Source organism: Mesoplodon densirostris, chromosome 3, assembly GCF_025265405.1.
Source record: "Mesoplodon densirostris isolate mMesDen1 chromosome 3, mMesDen1 primary haplotype, whole genome shotgun sequence".
In the NCBI taxonomy this organism is placed as follows: Eukaryota; Metazoa; Chordata; class Mammalia; order Artiodactyla; family Ziphiidae; genus Mesoplodon; species Mesoplodon densirostris.
In genome coordinates, this window is record NC_082663.1 from 93,687,240 (window position 1) to 93,713,214 (window position 25,975).

General features: G+C 40.5%; 2 protein-coding genes across 3 annotated transcripts in view; one reads left to right on the top strand and one right to left on the bottom strand.

Annotated features, from left to right (window-relative positions):
* REEP5 (receptor accessory protein 5) overlaps positions 1 to 10,287 on the top strand; it is a 42,937-nt gene extending 32,650 nt beyond the window's left edge. Inside the window, exons 4-5 of the mRNA XM_060093243.1 lie at positions 3,151 to 3,319; positions 8,112 to 10,287. Of these exons, the coding sequence (XP_059949226.1) occupies positions 3,151 to 3,319; positions 8,112 to 8,161 (219 nt within the window). The 3' untranslated portion in view covers positions 8,162 to 10,287. The remainder of the gene's footprint in view (positions 1 to 3,150; positions 3,320 to 8,111) is intronic.
* Positions 10,288 to 16,488: 6,201 nt separating this feature from the next.
* Positions 16,489 to 23,681, bottom strand: SRP19 (signal recognition particle 19). Of its 2 annotated transcripts, XM_060093244.1 has the most exons (5): positions 23,552 to 23,681; positions 22,811 to 22,886; positions 20,182 to 20,253; positions 19,976 to 20,087; positions 16,489 to 17,762 (listed from the first exon to the last, which is right to left on the bottom strand). In XM_060093244.1, the coding sequence occupies exons 1-5, from the start codon at positions 23,668 to 23,670 to the stop codon at positions 17,629 to 17,631; spliced, it is 513 nt and encodes a 170-aa protein (XP_059949227.1). In that variant the 5' UTR covers positions 23,671 to 23,681; the 3' UTR covers positions 16,489 to 17,628. The 2 variants fall into 2 exon arrangements, with proteins under 2 accessions (XP_059949227.1, XP_059949228.1); XM_060093245.1 differs by lacking the exon at positions 22,811 to 22,886 and having other exon boundaries at positions 17,655 to 17,762.
* Between the last annotated feature and the right edge of the window lie 2,294 nt (positions 23,682 to 25,975).

The following is a 25,975-nucleotide window of genomic DNA, read 5'->3' on the forward strand; positions in this document are numbered from 1 at the left end:
TGGGGAACTAAGATCCCGCATGCTGTGTGTGTGGCCGGAAAAAAAACCCCAAAACAACAAATGATGGAAAACATGAATGTTTGGATACTAAAAACCACAGGGAAATGTCAACTAGAGAGATGGTCTCTAGGGTCTGCCTGTTAATAACAGAGGACATCAAAGCTAAAGCCAGTGAAAACTGCAGTCACACTTAGTCACACTTAGTTCCATACTTTGGGTTAATGCAAATGTGTAGTTCAGAAAACCAGGTTTCTCTGGCACATCTTCACAAGGATGGCTGGCCAAGCCCAGCGTGTGCTGGAGCAGAGTCACTGGGAAAACTGAAAGTAAACGTGGAGCTACACACACACACTAAAGACTGAGCATATTTCAAGGAATTGGCTTCATTTAAGAGCTTGGACCTGTAACAGAAGGTCTCACTTGCCACTGTGTGTCTGTGCGGGCTCACTGGAGTTTTGGGTGGTTGCACATACAGCTGTAGTAAGACTACAAGATGGCCAGTCTGAATCTTTGCCCTTCCCCTTCCTACTGCCATGCTCTCCCAACCTTTGCTTTCCTAACTCTGAACATCCCATTTTCAGGAAATGAGTTTTGGAGTCTGTCGCACGTAAGAGGTGGGAGAGGTGAAGAGAGGGCTGGCTTAAAATCATAACTTGGAGATTATGGCAATGAATTGCATGGCTGAATTCTCTGGTATGGAAAGCAGGCAACCTTTTGGGAATACATGGAGAAAATTTTGTCTGTAGCTGTTAATAGTCATTGATTCTACTTATTTTATGTTGTTTTCTAATATAGTTTGGCTTGAATATTTACATTTTAAAATACATTGTTTTTTTATAAATTACTTTCACTTTGTTTTTTCTTTATATTCCAGTTAGAAAACTTTTTTTTTTTTTTTGTAATTGTGTATGTAAGTATGTCATGACTTTGAATTTCATTTCAGGTAGTAAAAGGAGAGGTAAGAACAAAACAATTGTTTAAAAAGGGTGTATGTTGGTCCTGGGATTTGATTTTACCTGGCTTAAAGCTCTAATGAGGGAGCTTGTTACTGTTTCATGGATGTTGGTAGAAGACACAGTATTCTTGGGATAGGGACAGAGCCTTACTATGCTAGATGCTCGAAGTGTTTCTTATTTTCTTACAAAATCTGTATGAGGTAGATTTTTTTAAATTTCTATTAATATATATATTTTTTATAGAGTCAAAACAGACTTAAGCAATTAAGTAACTTGCACAAGGTTTTCCCAGCTAGTAAGAAGACTGGAACCAGTTTTTCTGAGCCCAGTTCTCTTACCTCTATATACTGTAGTATACAATTCTCTTAGTCCCCAGTTTGTTGGGTGGAGAGATCTGTGTATGTCTTTAGATCAAGATTTTAAATTTTGTGTATTTTGCTTTGTATTCTTACTGATTTCTAGTTTTTTGATATATCAATTTCTGATGGAAATGTTACAAATCGACTGTGGATTTTGTCCATTTATCTATATAATTCTGACTTTCAAGTTTATACATTTCAAAGCTATATTTGGAAGTGATATATAATTATAAACTACATAATTATAAAAATTAAAATTTATATAATTGTAAATACAAAAAACACAAAGCTATATATATTTACATATTTCAAAGATATATAGGTTCAGGTAAATTGTTCTCCTTGACAAACTGTTTTCCTTCTTTATCACTGTTTACTTATTTTGCCTTATGTTTATGTACTACTAATATTACTATAATATGTGAGCTAATTTGAGAGTTGGTATTTGTCAGATACATCTTTTTTCATCTCCTTATTTTCAGTGTTCCTAATTGTTTTTATCTCTGGTGTGTTTCTTATCAGAAGCATATAGCCATAGTTTGTTTTTTTAGAATCCAGTCTGGTAACCCCTGTCTTTTGAAAGCTCACCCCCCGACCCTAATCTGTTTAGAACCTGCATTTTGTTTTGTATTTTGAGTGTCATAGAAGTTCAAAGTGTAATGGAAATTTCTCAGAGCCAACGTGGTACTGCTGGGGTGAGCTTTGGGCACAAATGTGTGCATTTTAACTCAAGCTCTCTGTCAGTAGTAGCCCCTTAGCAGGTTTGCATCTCTAGAGCAAACTTAAAAGACCATCTTAGAAAGGAACGTAGCTTCTTGATTATTTGAATACATTCTTTGGTTTGGAATAAAAGGACTGTAGAATTAAATATATATGGCATAAGAAGTTGAAAGGTTTTTACTTTAAGGAGGAGAAGTAAAAACTACAGATCTGGAATCTCAAGAAATGACTCCTGTTTTTTATAGAGTCACCTATGCTGTGTGGAATACAATATAGTTAGAAGCTTTTAAGCTGAAAGAACACAGTCTGCTGTTTATCAAACATTCTAGGGAAATGAGCATATCATTCTGAATGTTCCCTTTTTTGCTCATTCATTATATTATAGAGGAATAAATTGCTTGGACAACTTAAAGTGCTGAGTTATTTATCATTTGAATAAACAGTAAAGGTTTTTCAAAGTAAACATAGTGTGACAGTTCTTGTTGTGTAAGTTTTTAGGGTAGAACTCTTGTCAATTTTTCATCTCAATAGCAAAGTAGAGCCATAAAGAAAGAGTTAGGAATAATATCTACATTCAAGGTGAAAGATGATGAACAGCTGACTGTAAAGATTCCTTGAAGGCTAAGATCGACCCAAAACTGAGATCCCACTAAGGGAAGAATTCAAGAATGGCCAGGATATTTTTTTCTATAACAGGATGAATAAAGGTGACAAACTTACTGAGGTAAGCCTGTTGAGAACAAGCCTCATAGATACCTACGTGGACAGGGTTTACACATGCAGATAAATACTATTTTTTTAATTGATTAAGAGTTATAATTAATAAAAAGTCTCTTGTAACTGTCAACTAAAAATTGGTCCAAGTTAGGAAGGAAGTTAAGCTGCTGGACTTGGTGTGTTTTGCCTTTTTTTTTTCAGTCTCAACTTTTCCTTACTAGGTCATTATTTGTCATGTTTTTTTACATCTAAGAAAAGTGCACCTGTATCCTGCAGGAAACACTGGAAATGCTGTTGGGGCAAATAGCAGAGGCAGTGCCATCCCCAGAGTAGTGGTGGCAGCGTGTGTTGTCAGATGCTGCTGCCCTCTGTCACCATGCTGCCTCTCCTCTGTGCAGTGCGGCTTCCTGTTGTGGTGCATGGCTCCCAGCCCGGCCAACGGAGCAGACCTGCTCTATGCACGCATCATCCGTCCTTTCTTCCTGAAGCACGAGTCGCAGGTAGACAACATGGTGAATGACTTGAAGGACAAAGCCAAAGAGACTGCAGATGCCATCTCTAAAGAAGGTATGGCTCGGGGACAGCTGATTCAGCGTGTGAGAGGACATGGGATATACTGAGCCCACATAACAAGCTTCCTCACTTCGTGTCCTATAACCTTTCCTCAGCCATGTGCCAGGGCTAGTCCAGGATTTCTTTCCCAAGACTTTGCCTGTTGCCTTTACTTTTCCCGACATTCTTCTGCCATGTCACATAAAACGCATCATTCGGTCAGCACATTAGGAAAAATGACTTTCCTTTGGTTGGTAGAGATTTCAGAGAGTCATCTGTATTTATACACAAGTGCAATCTCTTTAATTCATTTCAGGTTGAACTGCTTAATATGCTGTGCACACTGCTTTTGTTAGAGGGCCAAGAGAATGCCCTCTGTCTCAGCTCTCCTGATCCTTTCATTCAAATACTTATTTGTTGAGGTGCTTAATATGTGCCAAGCATGTTCATAGCACTGGGCATGATCCAGGGAACCAGGCAGACCAATGGACCATAGTGAACTCATGAAGGTTACAATCTTGTTGAGAGAGAGAGAGAGAGACAATACCATTGAAAAGCAATTTATATGGCATACTTAGCAGATGATACAGAGAAAAATTAAGCAGATAGAAAGATAGGGGTGCCAGGGGCTGAAGGGAAGGTTACAATTTTAAATAGAGTGATGTAGCAACTCCTCACAAAGAAGGCTCTACTGAGTCAAAGTTGAAAGTGTTAAGGGTAGGAACCATGGGGAAGAAAGCTCCAGATAGAAGAAACGGCATGTGCAAAAGCCGGGAGCGGGCAGAGTATGATTGGTAGGGGGTGATCTAGAGGGAGAGTTGAAGGACACAAGGTCAGAGAGGCTGGGGAGTGGAGCTGGAAGAGGACAGATCATATGATGCCCTCCAGGCTGTTGTAAGGGCTTTGGCTTGTATTCTGCATGAGATGGGCGTGAGATGGGGTGCCACTGGAGAACTGTGAGCAAAGGAGCAACATGATTCGTCCTCTGTTGGAACAGGCTTATGTTGGCCACTGTATTAAGAATAGACTGAAGGGGGACAAGAAGGAAATCAGGAGACCAGTTACAAGGTTATTGCGGTGATCTGGCTGGAGATGGTGGTGGTGGCTTGACTTGTTTGTAGTGGTAGCAGTAGGAGGTAAGAAGTCAGATCCTTGATATGTTTTGGAGTTAGAACCAGTAGGATTTGCTTATGGATCAGGCATGGAGTATGAGAGAGGAGTCAAGGCCAAGGCCAAGCTTTTTTAGCTTGAACATATGGAAGGATAGAACTGCCACTGAGCTGGGGAAGACTGGGTGTTAACAGGTGTAGAGGAGAAAATAAGGAATTAAGTTCTGGACATAACTTTGTGTCTACTGGGTACATGGAGAAGTCTCAGCACAGCCAGGTGGATATGGATGTTGAGAGTTCAGGAGACAGGGCAGGGCTGGGGGGGGCGGAATTTGGGGGGGGTTGCCCACATATGGACAATATAATAAGCATGAGACTGGATGAGATCACAAGGGAGTGAGTGTAGTTAGAAGAGAGGAAGTCTGAGGCCTGGGCCCTGTGGCCACCAATACTTAGAGATTGAAGAAATGAGAAGCAACCCAAAAAGCAGACTGATAAGGACTGGCCAGTTGAGCAAGCAAGAAAACTCGAGACTGTGGTATCCTTGGGGCCAAGTGAAGACACTGTTTCAAAGAGGGAGGGGTCCGTGGTCACACGGTGCAGACGGGTCAAGGAGGATAAGGGCTGAAAACTGACTCTTGGATTTAGCAGTGAGGAAGGCACTAGTGGTCTTGACAAAACAGAGTTTGTGGGGTGGCGAGAGCAAAATCCTGATCAGAATGGATTTTATGGGAGGAAGGGCATGAGAGAACATAGGTTAGTCTTTTGAGAAGTTCCCCGCAGAGGGGAGTAGAAGAATGGGGCTGTAACTGGAGGAAGGTACTAGGGTCCTGAGGATGTTTTTTTCTTTTTCTTAAGGTAGAAGAAACAAAGTAGGTTTGAAAATTAATAGGAATGATCCAGTAGAGAGCAAAAAAATGATAGGAGTGAGAAGGTGAATTGCTGGAGCTCTGTCCTGGAATAGACCAGGGGAGACAGGGCCTAGAGTACAAATAGAGGGATCGGTCGTAGGAGCGGGAACAATTTAGAATCATAGGGGGGGAATCAGTGTTGATGGGTGAAGATGCTGGTAGCTGAGCGTATGTGATGGTGAGAGCTTACAGAAGTGATTTTCTCATCACTTCAAATTCCTCAGTAAACTAAGAAGAAAGAAGGTCAACTGAGAGAGGGTGGGGAAGGAGGTGATAGAAAGGGGAGATGGTATGAAATAGTTACTTAGGACGAGGGTCAGCAAGCTTTTTCCGTAATGGGTCAAATAGTAAATACTTCAGCTTTTGCCGGCCGTCAGGTCTCTGTGGCATCTACTCAACCCTGCCATTGTAGCTTCACGCAACACGCAGCCAGAGGTGACACAGTGACCAGTGCGTGTGACTGTAATGTGCTGGCCGCTGTAAGACAGGGGAGAGTGGATGGACTGGGACAGTGTTGTGTGATCGCCAGGGGGCATTAGAGGCTCACTGGAGGTTTGTGTTCCTGGACTTATAGTGAGGCCGCGTAGTCTGCTTGTGTCTTCTTTTCCAGCCACATTTCCAGCTGTGTGGGTGTAGCTGTGGGATAGATGGAGAGCTGCGTCTGGGTTGACTTGGTTAAGTAGGAGCTCTGAAGGGGGATCTAATGAGTGGTTCATGTTTGATGGCGGAGGAGGGAAGTGAGGACAAAAGCGAAGTGAGGAACAGTGAAAGGGGCGATAGAATCGATGGATTATACAACCAGGTGGTGGGGGAAGAAGAACTCGGAGTCAGGAAAATAGAGGGAGCGGGCTGCAAAGATAGGAGGTGATGGTGGAGTGGGACGCTCGGCGCTGAGACCGGAGAGGGGCAGCCATTACCGGTTGTGACAGTGAGGACGTGAGGTAGGCTGGAGCAGGTAGGGTGGAATGTCAAGGTTATTGGAGGGGAGGAACCAAGAGGCCAGGATACTGGAAGAATATCGTAATCACTGATAATTAAAGTAAGAGTAGTGCTAGAGAGTGATATTAAGCTTGGAGTTAAAATCTTAAAGAAATAAGGCAGCACAGCCCAAGGGTCAGCGGACTGGAAAAAGAAGGGCTAGTGGGAAAGATAACCTGATGACATGAGATTCTGAACATGGCCCTGAAGAACAAAGGACACTTTCTGGACCTCCAGACCCAGTAGTACCAGGGTCATGGAAGGAAAAAACAGCCGACACTTGAGAAAGCAGTGTCCTTAGGGGATAGCCAGGTTCCTGTAAAAGCAACAAGGTAAAGGAAACATTCAGAGAAATGGATGATAGAGGAGATCTCGCTAATGATGGGACTTAAATTCCAGAGGGCACAGTAAGAGTTTTAAACATAGAATTAGAGAATTTAAAAAAAAAAGAGTTCTACAATAATGAGAAAGTGGGGGACAAGAGGTGACCTGGCCCCTGGGGAAGGAAGATCCCCCAGACGGTCCCCCGGCAGCTGTGTGTCCCCGCAGTGGTGTGCTCTCCCCTCCCCCGCTCACCGTCCGTTCTCTCCCGACGCCCGCTCCTGGGCACGTGGCTCCAGTCTCCTTCAGAACGTTTTTTACAGTTTCTTCACATCCTCCTGCTTTGGGATTGCGAGTTCCTTTTTAAGAGATTTCTTAACTGTTCCTCCTTGCTCTTAGCCTAACCAGCAACCTCTGGTGATGTCATTTCTGTCTAGTTTGCCCACATTTCTTAGTCTTTGATTCTCTCAGATCTCAGGACTCTGAAATCCGATTTTACTTTGATACATTCCTAAACAGAGGTGTGAGAATGAAAATAAGTTAAGAGGAATTTAGGTGCTGACACATTTTAGACTTTTCTCTGAGTTTCTGGATTCTCCAAAAAGGACATTTTTGCAAAAGGCTAGTTAAGAGAGAAGCTGCAGTTTCTGTGTAAACTTTGTTCAGCAATTTTAATTGAGTGAAGGGAGAGCAGCTGTCAGGCAGCTGGTGAACAAGGAGGGGCCTCCTTGGCTGGCATTCCCCTTGGGGCTCCATCAAGAACAGCTGCAGTTTGTGGAATCTCAGGAGGCCTGGAGGCTTCCAGAACACTCCCCCCTGCCCCATCACACATATCGCACTCCTTCTTACAGCACATTTCAAGCAACTTGGTAATTAGGCAGGGTAGGTGGAGCTTAATCTCCCACAGATGTAAGAATATTTTCCTGATGAATGTAGCTTCCTGCCACGAACTTGAAGACTTACAGCAAACTCTTCCCATCATACAAGGAAATGGTGGCACAACGATAGAACATAAACATGCATATAAGTATTCCATCATTTCTTGATTCGGGGAATGATGATTTTCTCTGATTTCTGTCACCAAGGCATAGACAGCCGACCCTGTTGTCATCAGATTGAGACACAGTGAAATTGTACAGGTGAGCGCTCAGACACAAAGGAGAATTTCTTGAATGTACAGGGGACACTATACACTCAAGGAATCTCTACTTCTTGTGATACTTAAAGGAGGACAGAGGGCAACGGCTTAGGTGACAGTCACTACAAGGGGGCTAGGCCAGACGATCTTCAGTAACTCTGCTCAAGTACTCAGGATTTGCCCTTGAAGAGGTCTCTTGTCCATTTCTGGGAAACTCTCCTAGCCCTGCCCGAAAACCTCGGTATGTTCTCATCTGAGCATGAGTCATCCAAGTTGTTAATCTAGTAGCTACATTAGGCACAGAACCGCATTGCAAATAGCTCTGATGCAATTTTCTTTCCTCCTAATAGCCAAGAAAGCTGCTGTGAATTTACTGGGCGAGGAAAAGAAGAGCACCTAAATCACTGACTGGATGAAACCTTTCTGCCCTCTCTGTACCCTCCTTTTAGAGCTTGATGTTATATTAGGAACTGTGGTATAATCATTTTAATAATGTTGCCTTGGAAACATTTTTGATATATTAAAAAAAGGAATGTGTAAGTTTTTTTGCTTACTTTTACTGTCTATATACATAGGGAACATTTAAATTTAATGCAATGGACAGTGTCCAAGTTTTTGGAAAGTACATTTTGCCTCTGGGTAGGAAAAGACATATGTCACCATCCTGCAGGAAATATAAACTTAAAATTATATATCTTACAGGCTTTGTACTTCAGTGGGCTCTCTCTGCATGCATTTTCTCTGTACTTTTAGGATACTCTATAATGGTCTACTTCATGTAATGTACAATTTTGTATTAAATGTTTTTAATGTATTTGTGCATACACACGCATAGGGAAATGTTACTGTGTGTAATGCTCATGGGGAGCTCCTGCCAAAGGCTGAAGGTTCCACTGTTTTGGTGTGATCTGAGTAATACTTCGGAAAATTAATACACATGAGTAATGTTTCAAGTGAACAGTTAAGTGATAAATGAGGCTGAACTGGAGGTTGGCCTGGTGGTTTTCCTAACATTGTAGCAGCTGAATACAAAAACATCTTTGTAAAGCAGTCAGTTGAGTGATAAATGGGGAAATGTACATACACACATCACAGCTCCCAGTTCTGTAGAACTACTACATACTAATGATGACACCAGGCTCTAAGAGCAATTCTCGGAGAAGAAAGGAAGTATGATATAACCCATAATCCAGTTGGCAGTGGTTAAGACAAACGGCCTTCACCTTCTTTCCCTGGCCTTTAAGGTCAAACACCAGACGCTTCCCTAGTTTACAAATCAGAATCATTTGTAGTCCATTTACACACCTTCATCTTTACGCTTTATTTTGATAAACTGCACACAACCTCATAGTTTAAGTACAGAACACAAAGTTAAAATTAATGTCACTAGCTTGATTAGCCACATAGCTTATAGGGACCTTGACAACTTGTCTGTACTACAGAATCTGAGCTTTGCACCAACCACACTGCTAGGATGCTTCTGAATTAGACTAAACTGACCAAAACAAAAGCATAACAAAACTAAAATTAAATATCCAGGCCTGTAAAATATTTCTTAAAGCAAATAAAGATGATTAGTTCCCTTTCAGGTAACAATTAGGTAAAATCATGTCGTCTCATGAAATCATTTCTAACGAAATATCAAAGATATCAAAAATAGGGGATAATATCACCCTAATATTGTAATAATATGGATAATATCACACCCAGTATTATAGTAATATTTTGGGGGGGGGAATGTGATGATAAGGCATCTTATTAACCATACCTTAAAAAATAAAAAACTTTTAGAAAGCAAACAGAATTAGTTGTTATTGGAAGAAAATCAAGCCTTAGGTTAAAGATTAAAAAAAGTACCTCTAAGAGTATTTAAATCCCTTTCCCCATAAATAAACTATGCTTTTCTTGGTGGCAGAAGAATGAAAATTAGCAACTTCTAGCTAATCAGAATATATAATCAGACTGTTAGTATACAAAATATGTAACTTTTAGTATACAAAGTATCAGGCAAGGTGGAGCATACAAGTTACTATTGCTCATAACTACTTACAGGCTAGTATCAGTTTTAAAACTACTATACTAAGAAAATTCTGAATGCAGTTTTTTTTTTTTTTTTTTATCCCTATAGCTTTATCCTGCAGTGCATTCTGTAAGAAATTTTAGTTACTGTTTTTGGCAGTCAGCGTGTACATATTAATGACAGGAGAACTTATGAGTTGAGCAATTCTGTCTCAGTTTAGTTTTCCCAAATAAGATACTGCAATGGCTAGAGTATTTGAAAAACTAATCGAGCCTGTGTCTAGCTATAAGACAAGCATTTGTTTATACATGAACACTATTTCGGGGATATGTAAAGGCAAAGAATTCCTACGACAATTTTCCTACTTAAGAGCTTCTGGTTGACAATTACTGTTACTCTACCTACAGCCTGAAGAACATGAGCATAGCCTTTAAATAAGTTACCACCTATCCTGAAGATGTGATATAGTAAATGAAAATGGATGTAAATAAAATTCCGTTATCTCATTGAGCTGTTTTAGTTCATTTTATTTGATGGGGCTTAAAAGACTTTCCCTAAAAACATACCAACCAAAAAAAGAGTTTCTACCAGTAATTAGCGTTAGATGTAGAGGAAACCTAAACTACTCTTGACCTTTGAAATAACACAGGTTTGAACTGCACGCGTCCATTTACATATGGATGTTTTTCAATAAATACATACTACAGTACTACATGATCTGCGGTTGACTGAATATCCAGTTGCAGAACTGCAGCTCTGGAGAGCCGTTTGTTTGCAAAGTTATCACTGGATAGTTGACTGTGATAGTTGTCAGCTGTACTGCTTTCTACTGGCATAATGTATTACACACAGTCACATACAACTACTAGTTGGTGTTATTATTGCATGTAATATATTTTGATGTAGTAAACACATATGTGCCTCCAAATCACTCTGTACTTTTAAGAGACCAAGAAAAGAACTTGGGATTTTATTAAAAATACCTACTTCTGGAGGGCGTACTTTGGTCAGCTTCATCTCCTACATTTGCTTATTACATGTCTGTATGTCTAGAATCATGGTGTTTAGAGTAATAGATACAATTCACATCCTTAGCCATCAAATATTACAGTTCTATATAATACAGCAGGAGAAAGTAAATATATTTGAGGATGACCTTATTTAAAAGTTTTTCTGGCTGCTTACTACAATATTAGCTTATAAAGTATCTTTGTAAACACACACCTCAGAGAATTAAGAGAAATAAAGAGGTTATTTGGTCAAATCAGTGGTTCTCAAACTTGTGTGCATCAGGATTTCTTGGCGGGGGTTGCGGGAGCGGGAATTGGTAAAACAGATTGCTGGCCTCATCCCCAAAGTTCCTGATTCAGGAAGTCTGTGGTGGGGCTGAAAAATCTGCATTTCCAACAAGATCCAAGGTGATGCTAATGATCCAGGAATCACAATTGGACACAAAGCCACTGGGTTAGATTAATGCTCTCTTTACACTTAGTATACAGAGGTTTTCAGGCCTGGGCTGTGCATTACAATCATCTGAGCAGCTTTCAAAAAATACTGCTATCTGCCTCCACTACCAGAAATTCTAACATTAACCTACTATACACCCAGGTGCTAGTATTTTAAAACTCTTCAGGTGATTCAAATATGCAGCCAGGGTTAAGAATGTGAAATAAGATTCGTATTTATGGCAACACAAGAAAAATTTAAACATAAAAATTCTTCTCTGTCCTTTGGTCTCCCCTCTCCCCGCAGTGTGCACTGTGTACCCACATTATGCATTGACCAAAGCTCCCCCATCAGCAGGAATACCTGCTCAACCATAAATAGCAACATTCTCCTAGCATCAACAAGACAACTCCTTGAAAGATAACAGGCCTTTTTGAGCTTGTAAAGGTTCACATGACCCACCACGATGGCGCTTAGATCTGGATTATGAAAACTGTCAAGTACAAACACATCATTTAACATACAGCCCTGTCTCGAAAAAAACCATATATAAACTGTGTCTTGACTTCTAACGGGCAGAACAATTCTCAGAGCTTTCTGAGATGCTCTTCCCAGGTTTGAGGATGCTCAATCCTCAAATTTGGCTTGAATAAAATTTTCCCATTCTTTCTTAGATCGACTGATTAAATTTTTCACCAACAAGAACTACTGGTAGAGACTACTAGTAAGGTCGAGAATCCCAAGGTCTGGAGAGTTTGTCTTAGCTCATTAGTTACCTGGTGTGTTAGTTTCCTATTGTTGCTGTAACATATTACCACAAATTCAGTGGCTTAAAACAACACGGATGTATTAGCTTACAGTTCTGAAGGTCAGACATCCAAGAGATTGGCAGGGCTGCATTACCTCTGAAGACTGTAGGGGAGAATCCATTTCCTTGCTGCTTTCAGCTTCTACCTGCTGCCTGCATTCCTCGGTTTGTGGCTACCTGGTACTCTGACCTCTGCTTCCCTTTTATAAGCATCTTTGTGATTACATTGGGCTCACCTGGATAATCCAGGATACTCTCTCCAGCTGAAGATCCTTAATCTCATATGCAAAGCCTTTTGCCATGTAAAGTAACATACTCACAGGTGTTTTTTTTTTTTTTTTCCGCGGGGGTGGCCAGTGGTAGGGAGAGCGGCCCATTCTGCCTACCCCACCTAGTCTCTCTTTGGGTACAGAAATTTCATTATAGTTACCCTCAATATCAAAATAACTGCAAAGAGCATCTTAATGTTGGGAGGAAACTAAAAAAAAAAAAAAAAAAAAAAGGGTTTAGGGAAGAACTATTCATATCCAGGTAAAGACTGGAGGTTTATCCTCTGGAGATAGTAAGAGGATCTTTGGAGTAGGGGACACAGGCAGAGTTAAGGGAGGGAAGTCACATTAAAAACAGGATTGAGCGACTAAATGCTGAGACCCATTAGCCCCACCCTGCCTTCTCCCACTCGGCTCCCAGATCTTTATCCTCCTGGAAGCTTCTTAGACTTCTCTCTGGGGAAGCACATCAGCCTAAGAGAAAACACCTCTGATCTTGGAAGTTTCCCCCCAAAATGTCTCAGGCAGATATCCTTTAGTGAAACTCACAGTCTGCAAGCCCTTCTTATATGCTCAGAACTTCCAATCAACTTTTTTGGTCTTTCCCTCTTAAAAAAAATTAAGGAAAGCCACTTAAACATGACAGGGATCTAAATAAAAACAATTTAAAAAAAAGTGACTTGGAAGTAAAAGGATATAAACCATACCCTCTAAGAAAGAAGAAATTACATCCATGAAATAAGAATAGAATGCTAGAAAAAGGAAACATTTAGATGACAAAAGAGCTTACAGAAGTTGAAAATAACAAGAAAAATGAAAAGTTCAATAGAAGGGTTGGAAGATAAAGCTGAGAAATTCTAGGAAATAGAACATAAAGACAAAGAAATGGAAATAAGAAGGAAAAAAGATAAGAAAATTTTAGGCCTTGCCCAGCAGGTCCAATATTTAAATAAGGAATTCCAAGATCAGCTCTCCGGCTATAGGATGCCTGGATGCTCAGAGTCTGAGGCCGATGCCACCAGGACCCTGGGGGAAGAGGGGCTCTGTTCTCATCTTTTAATAAAGCTGTTGGTCTAATTTTTTTAAAAAAGCAATTCCAAGGTCAGAAAGGGGAGAAAAATCACCAATGAAATTTTCAAGAAAATCTCCCAGAACTGAAGCACACAAATCTCCATACTGAAACGGCCCATTAGGTACCCAGTACAATAGACAAAAGGAGACCCACACAAAGCACACTATTGTGATATTTAAGAATACTAAGGGGCCTCCCTGGTGGCGCAGTGGTTGAGAGTCCGCCTGCCGATGCAGGGGATACGGGTTCGTGCCCCGGTCTGGGAGGATCCCATATGCCGCGGAGCGGCTGGGCCCGTGAGCCATGGCCGCTGGGCCTGCGCATCCGGAGCCTGTGCTCCGCAACGGGAGAGGCCACAACAGTGAGAGGCCCGCATACCGCAAAAAGAAGAAAAAAAAAAAAAAAAAAAAAAGAATACTAAGATCTGAGTTTCAGTAAGAAAAATGTGAGTCATGATAGATCATGAACTAGAATGGCTACAACAGAAGACCATGAAGCAATGCCCTTAGACTTCTGAAATAAAATGATTTCCAATTCTAGTTCTATACCCAGCCAAACAAGTGTGAGGGTAGAATGATGACACTTTCAGATATGCAAGGTCTAAGAACATTTACCTCCCTTACATTTCTCCCAGGAAGATCCTGAAGATGGGCTACACAAAACAAAGAAGTAACTCAAGAAAGAATACAAAACATGCAGAAATACAGGATATCCAGAAACAGCAAAGTGGTGAAGTGAGTCATACTCTGAATGATGGGGAAGAGAGAGCCCTGAGTGAAGCTGTGCACTGGGTGGAAAGGGTAACTAGTAGAGATTAGAGCCAGGTGAAAGGCTCCAGAAGAGACTTCTTTAAAAAGATGAAATTAATGAACTACTTGGGCTTCCCTGGTGGTGCAGTGGTTAAGAATCTGCCTGCCAATGCAGGGGACATGGGTTCGAGCCCTGGTCTGGGAAGATCCCACATGCCACGGAGCAGCTAAACCCATGCACCACCAACTACTGAGCCTGCACTCTAGAGCCTGTGAGCCACAACTACTGAGCCTGCATGCCACAATTACTGAGCCCACGCACCTAGAGCCCGTGCTCCGCCAACGAGAAGCCTCTGCAATGAGAAGCCTGCTCACCGCAACAAAGAGTAGTCCCTGCTCACAGCAACTAGAGAAAGCCCGCACACAGCAATGAAGACCCAACGCAGCCAAAAATAAAAATAAAATAAATTTAAAACAACAAAAAAAATAAACTATCTGATGTGAACAAACTATTTGTAAGGACGTTTTGACAACTGATAGTTTATCGCTGAGTTAGTGACAAATATTCAGAAAACTGAGCAAATAAAAGAAAAAAAATTAGCCCCAAAGAAATAAAAAATAATCGTAGCATACTCAAGAGTGCTTCTGGAGATCAGCTGGGGATCTTCCTAAATGCATTCGAATTCTGGGCTTGGGCCAGAGATCCTGCATTTTTCACAAGGTCCCAGGGGAGCCCAGTGCTGCTGGATCCCTGACCGTAATTTTGAACAGCAAAGGTACTACATGGTTCAGCTATGAATGGAATATAGGATAATAATGTAAACTCTGAATAGTGATTAAATTGATAAAATACAGTGGTAGGAGGGAAGATGGGAAAAATGCATGCATGTGTTGGGGGTAAAGGAAGGAAAATGAAATCATCCTCTTCTACAGATGGAAGTTAATGCCTAAAATTGAAACTATTAAAACTGGATGGCTCTTTATATTATGTACAATATTGATAACAATAAAGTCCTTAAAAAAAGGGCAAAGGATGTGAACATAATTCACTGAAATAAATACAAATGACATTTCAACATATGAATAAATGCTCAATTTTGCTCATTAGAGAAGAGTATTTTTCACTTGATTGGGAAAGAAGCAAAGTTAATTATTCACTGATTGCAGCAAGATGAAGAAACAGCAATATGTTACAGCAATAGTTGTGAAACCTTTTCTGACGATCCTATTGCCCCATAAGTAGAAGAATTTTAGATTCTAGTCATCTTTCTGTAACAAATCTTTTAAGTTGACTGCCCCAGTATCCACTCTCAACTACTCACTTCCTTGGCTGCCTCTATCAGGACCTGAAAGGCTGTATTTCACTTTGTGCCAGAGTTCTCGACAATGAAACTTAAGTGAAAGTTGGCCAGGAGGAATTTTGAGAAATCTCTGGCTTTCCTTTTAAAAGGGGACAGATGTGGAACTCTGATACAATGTCGGGTCTGGTATCAGCCCTTTTACAAGCTTGCGACAACTGTAAGGATGTTAGAAACATGCCATGGATAGTGGAGTAGAAAGGTATGAGGGCATCACTGAGCAACTGAACCAACACCAATAATAACCTTTGGGTTTCATGTTATTTGAAAAAATTTAATTCCTGCTTAAGTCCCTCATCATTTTCTGTTACACAGCCAAACACATTCCTAAGTGATACACTTCCCCAAAGAGGGCTTCTCTGAATGTTTTGCACCCCTGTATTTATTGGTAAGTCTGGTATATAAACTGCTGTACTATTATGTTCACTATAAAACGTATTAACAACAGAAGTCATTAGAGAGAAGAAAACCTAACTAGCAATTCTAATACTTCTTCCTGCATACCAATGGATCATCTCATACATCTCATACATCTCATATGTGTAACCCCTTTTAAAGCTCTGAAAGTCTGGCTTCGTTTATTCTGTAATCACTTGGAATTGTTTGATCTCAAGCAATAAAAACTTGAAGAAATGGGGATTTAAAGAAGGACATAAGGGAGCTCATAAGATTCACAGAAGAGCTATACCAGGCCTCAGGATGACAGGAATCAGGATAGCTCAAATTTGTAAACAATTCCCATCACCATCTGTACTTGTGTTTCTACTCCAGATTTAATATTCGTGAGAAATAATCCACTGGCCTGGCTTGGATCATATCCTGTGGTCAGGATGCAGTCCTGTAATTAACTGCCCTTCCAGAAGCATATGGAGTCAGGAAAGGCAGTTCCCCAAGAGATGATCAGTAGACAAAAACATATGGCTGGATAAGGAGTCTCTTAAATTTTACACAAAATCACCACTTTTAGAACAGTGCTTTGGAATAAAGTCAGAATCACCAATCCAATTTAGTTTCTTGAAAAAATGTTTATGTCAAGGTGCTAAAGCATAGGTGATTTTAGAACTCCAATGAAAATAATATTCTTAAGTCTACACAATAAGCAAATCTAAAGCTTAAACTCCAGGACTTTCCACATGCCAACAAACTAGTAATTGATTAAACAATTCAATTACAATAATTGAATAGAAGAATATGACCTACAGAGTGAAGTCAGAAAAACAAATATATATTAATCCATGTATGTGGAATCTAGAAAAATGGTATAGATGATCTTATATGCAAAGCAGAAAGAGAGACACAGACACAGAGATCAAACGTAGGGATACCACGAGGGAAGCGGGGGTGGGATGAACTGGGAGATTGGGATTGACATATATACACTGCTATGTGTAAAACAGATAACTAATGAGATCCTGTTGTATAGCACAGGGAACTCTACTTGGTGCTCTGTGGAGACCTAAATGGGAAAGGAATCCAAAAATGAGGGGATACATGTATATGTATGGCTGATTCACTTTGCTGTACAGCAGAAACTGACACAGTAGTGTAAAGCAACTATACTCCAAGTAAAAAGAAAAAAAAGAATATGATCTACAGACTGCCTGTTCATAGACCTCCAAAAGGATTTAACCACTTTCTTCTGGTTTTAGGCTCACACTACGCTTCCACTCCCCGTTTTATTCTCTTTATCTCCTCTGCTGGCATTAACTAGTTCGTAAGCAAAAGCTACAGAAGTCAGTTTGAAATTTATTTCATTAGCTTAAAAGAGGAACAAAATGTGTACTTCAAATCTTATTAAACTCATTTATCTGAAACATATTTACACAGAGGACAAACAGATATAGGATTTCAAGTAACTTATGGTAGAGTCCACTGTCCATTTAAAAATATGATTCTTTCTTTCACAAAAACTCTGCATTAAAAGGCAAAAAGAAAAAATTTCTTTTATACTGCCTCAGAGCTGGATGCATACTTCTGATGTAAATTTATTTCACTGTCAACTCTGATGCTGAAGCTGGGAGGCACAAATGTTCATAGTTCAGTTAAATGATGCAAACAGAAAGCTTCTGTTTCTCTCAGATACAAATGAGAAACCTCCATTCATGTCTCTTACAGTAGTACCACATCCTTGATTCTCATACCAGGTCACTTCTTCTTCTTTCCTTTCCCTTTTTTACTTCCCTCTCCTTGCTGAAGGCTCTGGTCACCACCTCCTGTTTTTTGTGTCCTTGTTTTCAGTTTAGGAATCATTTCTGCAGCATACAACATTACTGACTTACCTAGGAACAAGAAGTTAGGCTTAGTGTATAATCTGAGAAATGAGACATAAAAGGTCGTTAACTTGAAGATCATAAAGTTTAAGAAATCATCACCACATCAAGAACATAAGAAGTTAAAAAGAAAAAATCAAATGACTATGAAGACAATGATTTGCTCAAGTGGGGACCTTTCCTGGAGAAAACATATTAAGAACAATGCTGAAATATTTAAATGAACAAAATAAAAATTTAGAACACTTTATTTGAAATAATAAATTTGATCTTGGTTCCAGGAATTGACTTGAAGATCAAAGGAAAATATATCTAAACATAACAAGCTGGAAACAGAGTCAGGATATCATTGTAACTTAAGCTAGGAAGCACAGGCCCTCTCAGTCTTACAGCAAACGCCCATGTCATTAAGCTACAAAATATGTTACTCACACGCCCAAATGATTTATGCCCACGTGCCCCCTGCTCTGGGCAACAACCACCTCCTCCAGCTCCAGTGGCTGCTTTCAACACACCAGCCGCTCAGCTCTGTTTTTTACTTTCTTACTGTTTTCTTACTGGAAACAGGAAGCAACATCTTTTCAACTGTAATTTTTACTTCTATGTTATTAACTAGTCAAAGCAAAAGGCTGATGGGTTTTTGTGTTTTTTTTTGGTCTTTTGACTTGTAAGTAGTGTAGGAAGATGCCAAAGAAAAGAAAAAATACACTGAATATACTACCTGTCATTCCTGAGTCAGACCCTTAAGTTTCTAGAAATATCTACCAATCCTGACAGGTTTTGGTAGATATTAATAAACAAATAATTATGTTAGAATAATAACCAGTTATTTTAATTCAATCAAAAACAATTCAGTTGTCACTTTGGGGTTATTGTGTCAAGAAAAAAATTAACAGCTCCATTTAAAAAACCTAGAACATATTTTTTACAAATAAAAAATACAGAAAAGTAAAGAATTACATGTAAATAAATACTCATCTTCCCAATACACCGAGTTAATATATTGGAATACTGAAGTTTGTTTTGTTTGGTTCTCGTTTAAGAAATAAACACTAGAGCTAATGCTACAATCTACTCTATCACACCCCTGACCACACTCCTCACCCCCTACTCGCCATTAGGTTAACTACTACCTTAAGACTTGGTGTCTTCTTCTAGTCCATTTCAAAAGTGTTTATATATATATGTCAATAAACAATACTGCATATACATCAATCAATAAACAGTAATATTTTGTATTTAAATGTATACCTAAATGGCACCACACTATGCATATCTCTTGCGTTTTTCACTCAACATGGCTTTTTATTTTTAATTTTTTAAATTATTTATTTATTTATTTTGGCTACCCCACCCAGCTTGTGCAATCTTAGTTCCCTGACGGGGGATTGAACCCTGGGCCCCTGGCAGTGAGAGCACAGAGTCCTAACCACTGGACCGCCAGGGAATTCCCTCAATATGGCTTTTTATTTTTTTATTTAATAAGTTTATTTATTTATTTTTTGGCAGTGTTGGGTCTTAGTTGCTGCCCGTGGGCTTTCTCTAGTTGCGGTTAGTGGGGTCTACTCTTTGTTGCAGTGCACGGGCTTCTCATTGTGGTGGCTTCTCTTGTTGCGGAGCGTGGGCTCTAGGTGCACAGGCTTTAGTAGTTGTGGCATGTGGGCTCAGTAGTTGTAGCTCGTGGGCTCCAGAGCACAGGCTCAGTAGTTGTGGCGCACGGGCTTAGCTGCTCCATGGCATGTGGGATCTTCCCGGACCAGGGCTTGAACCCATGTCCCCTGCATTGGCAGGCGGATTCTTAACCACTGCGCCACCAGGGAAGCCCTCAATGTGGCTTTTTAAATTTATTGATAGAAATGAATAACAGACCCCAAGGGTCTCCAGGATCTGAAATAGCAGTAATGTATGACCATTTAATAATTTCACATTCTTAACCTGGGAACAATGATGGGACTTCCATAAGTTTATAAAATGTTCACGCAACAGTTTTTTTTTTTGGAGAAATGATTAGTAGGTTTCATCACATTCTCAAAGGTCCTTAACTTAAAAGAAGTTAAAAGCACTGTTTACCTCTCTGCATCAGCAGTAGTCCTTTTTCTAAATTAATCTATAGAATGCAAATTATGTTTTTGACCTGTCAAAAGGTCAGTTTTAGAACATTTTTTGGCAGTGTAGAGGAGTAACCGATCCCAAACTTAATTCATTCATTAAAAAAAGCTTACGTGATGGGAACTGTACAAGACAGAGGCTGCCATCTTCCTGTTTGAGCTGGACCCGGACTCTGCCCCTGTACTGAAGATCACGATTCCATTCTCTAGAGTACATTTTATTTTTCTAACATAAAGAAATAAATAAAAACAGGCTTTAAGAAAGTTATTATGTCAATGAGATGAATATGGAACATAGTGAACAAAGAACCATATCACACCTCAAGAAATACATTAAGTCCAACTGCTGAGCATACATCTTGAATCTCTGTAGCTGTAGGATTTTCAACAGCCTGCAAAGTTAAAAACAAAAACACTAAATAGCTCAGCTTTAAGTGGATATTGCTACATTGTTGTATAAATCATTTCAAATACTATGATCAAAACACACACCAAAATCCTAGGTTTCCTTTTTTTTGTTTTTACTAGGTACAGTTGTTTCGATTGTAATTTTTAAATTCCTGGGACTCACACTGATTCACACTTGTGTATCCACCTCCCTTCCAAGAGAATAAACTTCACAGGGTTAATACTGGTTAAACAACTATTACAGATGCAACCATTTCTTCCCTCCCTCCTTTCTTTCTTTCTGTCTGTATTTACTCTTTAGTGTCCATACTCAGCAAATTATAAGGTATAACAACCTTATATTCAGAATAGACAAAGTTTAGTATGGCTAATGGAGATTCCATTGCTTAATGAGGAGCAGTGTGTGTCCTGATCACCAAGTACCCTTTCTGGCTCCTCCAAAAGCCCTCAGAATTCTGTAGTCATTAATGGTACACTTTGATGGAAACATCTGTCTATTAAATAAATATATGCTAGGAACTGTCTTTGCCACAAGGGTCTTTTTTTTCAAGAAGTCTACATAATACAGATGCAATCACTTTAGAAAACTGTTTGGCAATATCTACTAAAGTTAAATATATGCATTTTTTATGGCCATGCAATTCCACTGCTATAGGTATGTATCGAGGAAAAATACAAAATAGACAATCTCACGAATGTTCACAGTAGCACTATTTTTTTTTTTTTTTTTTTTTTTGCGGTATGCGGGCCTCTCACTGTTGTGGCCTCCCCCGTTGCGGAGCACAGGCTCCGGACACGCAGGCTCCGGACGCGCAGGCTCAGCGGCCATGGCTCACGGGCCCAGCCGCTCCGCGGCATATGGGATCCTCCCAGACCGGGGCACGAACCCGTATCCCCTGCATCGGCAGGCGGACTCTCAACCACTTGCGCCACCAGGGAGGCCCAGTAGCACTATTTTTAATAGCCCCAAACTAGGAACAACCCAACTATCCATCAATAGTAGGCTGGATTTTAGTATATACACACAATGCAGTACTACAGAGCAGTGGCTTTCAGCAAGGTAATTTTGCCCCCTGACATTCAGCAATGCTAGGAGACATTTTTGATCATCACAACTAGAGTGGGGTAGGGCACTGGTTTCTGGTGGGTAGAAGCCAAGGATGCCGCTAAACCCCCCACAGCATAGCACAGCACAGCACAGCCTCTGCAACCATGAATCATCTGGCTCAAAACGCTGGTGGTGCTGCTGTCGGGAAACCCTACAACAGAGCAATGAAATTCAACAAACTACACTCACAAATGCAGGGTGTAAGCACTCGTAAGCTGAAACCTCATAAGCTTCATGTTCATTGAAATCAGACAGACATAAAAGTACATAGTGTGTAATGCCACTGAAACCAAATAAGAAACAAGCAACAGTAATCTATGGTATCGGAAGTCAGGGCAGGGGTCATCCTTTGTAGTGAGTGTATGTGGAGGGAACAGAGACTGGGAAGGGACACAAAGGAATCTTCCCGAGTGCTGGTAACGTTTCTTTGTAAAATTTGGGTGCTTGGTTAACCATGCGTACTCATTTTATGAAATTTAATCAAAATAAACACTTAAGATTTATGTATGTTTCCGTATGTATGCTATAAATCAATAAAGCTAAAAACAATTCAATCATTCTCCAAATTATCTTGAGAGCTTGCTTCCAGAGGCCTCTGTCAATGTGGCTTGATGTTACGCGTTATTCTGAATCAGTGCTTTGGCGTCTTCTCTTTTACCCTGTAGCAGCAAAGTAGACTTTCCTCTACACATTTAAGCAGTAAAATGAGAGATATTAAATAACACAAAAATAATGTACTGCTTCAGGCCAAGTTCCTTAAATCCATCATCAGATTACAAAATGTAAATTAATCTTTAAAAAAGTAGAATATAACATTAATTTTGAAAATGAAAAGCTACAAAGACCCCCTTCACTTGGCACTAGGCACTTTCTAAACTTAAGCCACCAGGCCAACTAAGAACTCGGGTTTTCCTACTGAAACGGCACAAGGGAGAAATCATCTCTTTTAAAACTATAAACACCTACTTTTAAAAAGTATTAATTTTAAAGTAACTTTACCCCTCTCAAAAAGACGACGATGACGATGATGATGGACATAAAACTGTAAAACTCAACATATCTGAATTTTCTGCAAGTCTTGTTTAAAAACTCAGCTGCATTCTGTATATCATATTGTACAATGCCATAATTTTGGTTTCCTTTATTAAGGGAAAGAGTGTCATAACCTTAAGTTTAAAAAAACAAAAACGTGCAAACCCTACAATGCTCCACCCCCAACTTCTCTCAAACACAGGCTCATGAAGAACCACTTAAAAAATTCTTTCAGTTATGAATCAGTGCCCTCCTGCATCACCATTATTAACGAAAGCACCCCAATTGTTGGCTGCCGTTCTCCTCATGCCCCAAACAATGCAGTAAAGTAAAAGAAGCCTTTGTGGCCCTGACAATACAACCTCCCCAGCCCTCAAAGACAGAAGTATCAGCCCGCTTACCTTACTTATAGGGATTCGCCGACCCTCCGCTATGGTCTTCTTGTTATTTAAATAAGCAGGATAGATACAAATGAACCTGCCACAGGAAAAGCCCAGCTTGTATCACTAGAGAAATATTTCCAAAAGTTCATTCATTCTTTCTTTCATCATCAGCAGCATCATCATCAGGATTGCCGGTACACCTATACTATTATGTGCTTAACTTTTTTTCCTTTAAATTGCCTCCCCTCTACTTAAAAAGTGAACTTTAACTTACTATCTTAGATGGAAAAAAACATCACTTGCTAGAGGGAAGGAGGGAGGGAGGAAGGAAGCAACGCCGTAACTGTTCAGTTAGATACAGGTGCCTGTCAAAAGCTTCTGAGGGCGGGGCCTGCTCTCATATAGAAACTACGGAGTCAGCGGTATTAAAGGCTTGAAAGAACTCAAACGAGCCTTTCCGAACGTACCAACAACTGAAAGAACAGATTTGTCACACTGTGATTACTTAACGTCATGTCCACGTAGCACCCAAAGTCCTCTGTCTCACGTACAGGTAAAACACTGAGCTAGGTAAAGTTGGGATCTACGGACCTGCGAACAGCCCTGGCGCAGCCGGCCTCAGGGAGGAACGGAAGCCGGAGGACAGGCCCGGAGCCCGGGGCTGGGGCTGAGCTCCCCCGGCGAGCCTTCCTCAGGGCTGGGGAAGGCTGCGCAACACCCGCGGGCTCGCCGCAAGCCCCTTCCTCTCTCCGGACTCACCTGTCCTGGTCGGCCGGGGACCGCGCAGCGGCGCAAGCCATCTTCACCGAGCCCCCAGGCCAAACGTGCAAGAAAAACCGGGCCTGAATTCCGCTCGGAGATTTCCCAGACCACCCCATTTCCGGCGGAAGTCCTGCCCACCGAAGCGCCTATGCGTCCGCCGCTTTTCACCGTCGGTTTGTTCCAGCACCTGTCGCTCGGCGTCAGGGTCTCTAGTTTCTGACGTGGCGTCGAAACCTCTCGCGAGAGGGTCCACGAACGCTACTAATTCCTTCGCTTCTCAAGATCTCGCCAAAGCTAACCTTTGGGGCGCTTGCTCTGTCACTAAAGTTGGCTTAAGCGTTCACGCGCTTTCTTCGCCAATTTCACATTGCGATTGGATGGTGCTAACGTCTCTCGTCCTTAGAGTAGGGCTTCACACCGCGGGTGATCTGTGAGTTCTGAGCAAGTTGTTAGAGTAGGCAAGAAAATACCCTTTATGTTTAATCTTTAACCGCTCCTGGGCCCTGCAGCTTGCTTTCAACTTGGCAAAAATGGAACTAGCAAAATTACTTGGCACTGTATTTCAGTGTGCTGTATAATGTTAGAAATTTGACTATACACTTTTCAAAACCTTTACCCTAAAATTCACTGTATTTTTACATACCTTAGGTTAATTGCAAAGCACTGTTTGAGTATCCTATTCTTTAAACACAACTGTATTCCTATTTTCGTAGCGGCCGTTTATTCAGAAAACCGGACAAGGTAAAATAGGTATTTTCTTCTAAAAATGAAAAAACAAAATAAAACAAAAATCTGCCCAAAGGCTTGAGTCTCGGCGAGGCTGGGTAATTTTTGTCACTCAACGCTAGTGATGGCTGAGCATAAATACCCAGCTGGTCTGACTGGAAACCCCTGATTTTGCTCCATCCCCTCAGTTCCCGTCTCTCAAATCTTCCTTGTACTAGTAGTGTCTTAGTTTGGTGGATTAGTTTGGTGCTGATGTATATAAATGTCTTACTTTATAAAGTGCACAAGATTCCTGTAAAAAGAGCTTCATGCAATGACCAGACCAAACCAGTTTCTACAGAAGTCTGAGAATTTGCCCTAGGATAACTGTCACGGGGGGAATTCCAGAGCACAACGTGGTGTTTATGAGTAAGATTTGTCTACATTCCATCTCCAGCCTCTGTTGGATTCATATCTATTGATATATCTTGGTGTAGGAGGGTAGACTAAGTAAAATTTCTTTTAGTGAACCTGTTTCATTACAAATCTTTTATGGCATTTGAACACAAGCAGTACTGCTTTGGTGCTCTTACGGGGAAGTGTTATACCAAATACCAAAGTGGAGGACAGGTGTGCTTCCACTTCTAGAGGAATAGAGTGCAACTTCTGGACACCAAGAACTCCTGACAGTATGGTCCCTACTTAGGCACCACCAAGATTCCGGCCGGTGTCTGATGGAGAGCACTGTTTTGGTAGATCTGGTTGGTTTGAAAAGACCTAACATGAGAACATTTACTGAGCTGAAGACTCAAGATTGAAAAGACTCAGTACTAAAAGATAGGGCTGTGGAAACAAACACACACATGGACTTAAGCTAGTAAAACTGCTTCATTTCAAGGATAAAAACAAAACTCTAAAAACACCAAGGTAGGAAATAAAAGTAATCTGTAGGAGAAAAGAACTCTGACTGTTGAACTTCTTAGACACAGTAAACATTAGAAGTTAAGAGTTTTGAAGAAAATGAACTGTGACTGAAGTTGTGACCCAAATTATCCTTTGTTTGAGGGCAAAAGAAAAACAATTTTAAACAAGCAAGGATTTAGAAAGTATATTCCCAACTTAGCTTTTCTGGGAAAAAAACAAACAAAACAAAGCTAGTTAAGGACATACTCCAGCCAAGCCAAATTATATTAACATAAAGATTTGAAGAAAGTGTTTCCTCTATGCTATATAGGGGAAACAGTGGTGAACACTTATATCTACTATATAAGTGAATTCAAATAATTATTAATAATGTGACGGTGAAGATAACTGCAATTGTTAAAAAAAGATTCTGAAAATTAAAAACAAGTGAATCCGTTACTACTGGAACAGAGATTTTGCAAAGAACTTAGATTTCAACTGAAATAGTGTGTCTCTGTTTCTAAAATCATTACCTGCTGCATCACCAGGGCTTTCATAGGACCTTGACTTCTTACCATTTTTTCTGCCTTCTCTTTCCTTTTGTCTTCCTGTCTCTGTTCCTCAACACCCCCATTCCTGGGTACCCCAAGAACCCCAAGTTCTTGCCTCTCTTAAGCACACCTATGAGATTTTCTCTAATCCTCCTCCCACTCAAACTCCAGGCTTGGCTTTACAGATCCCAAACCCACCAAGGTCCTCAGCTAAAGAAAAGGACCTTTTGAGAATTTTACCTTAACAAGAGCCACACTTTCT

Coding starts and splice junctions, on each gene's coding strand:
- SRP19 (XM_060093244.1), bottom strand. CDS start 23,670: ATGGGGTGGTCTGGGAAATCTCCGAGCGGAATTCAGGCCCGGTTTTTC. Junction 22,887..23,551: donor TCCCCGGCCGACCAGGACAG/GTGAGTCCGGAG, acceptor TTCCTGTGGCAG/GTTCATTTGTATCTATCCTG. Junction 17,763..19,975: donor TCTTGTACAGTTCCCATCAC/GTAAGCTTTTTT, acceptor TCTTGTTCCTAG/GTAAGTCAGTAATGTTGTAT.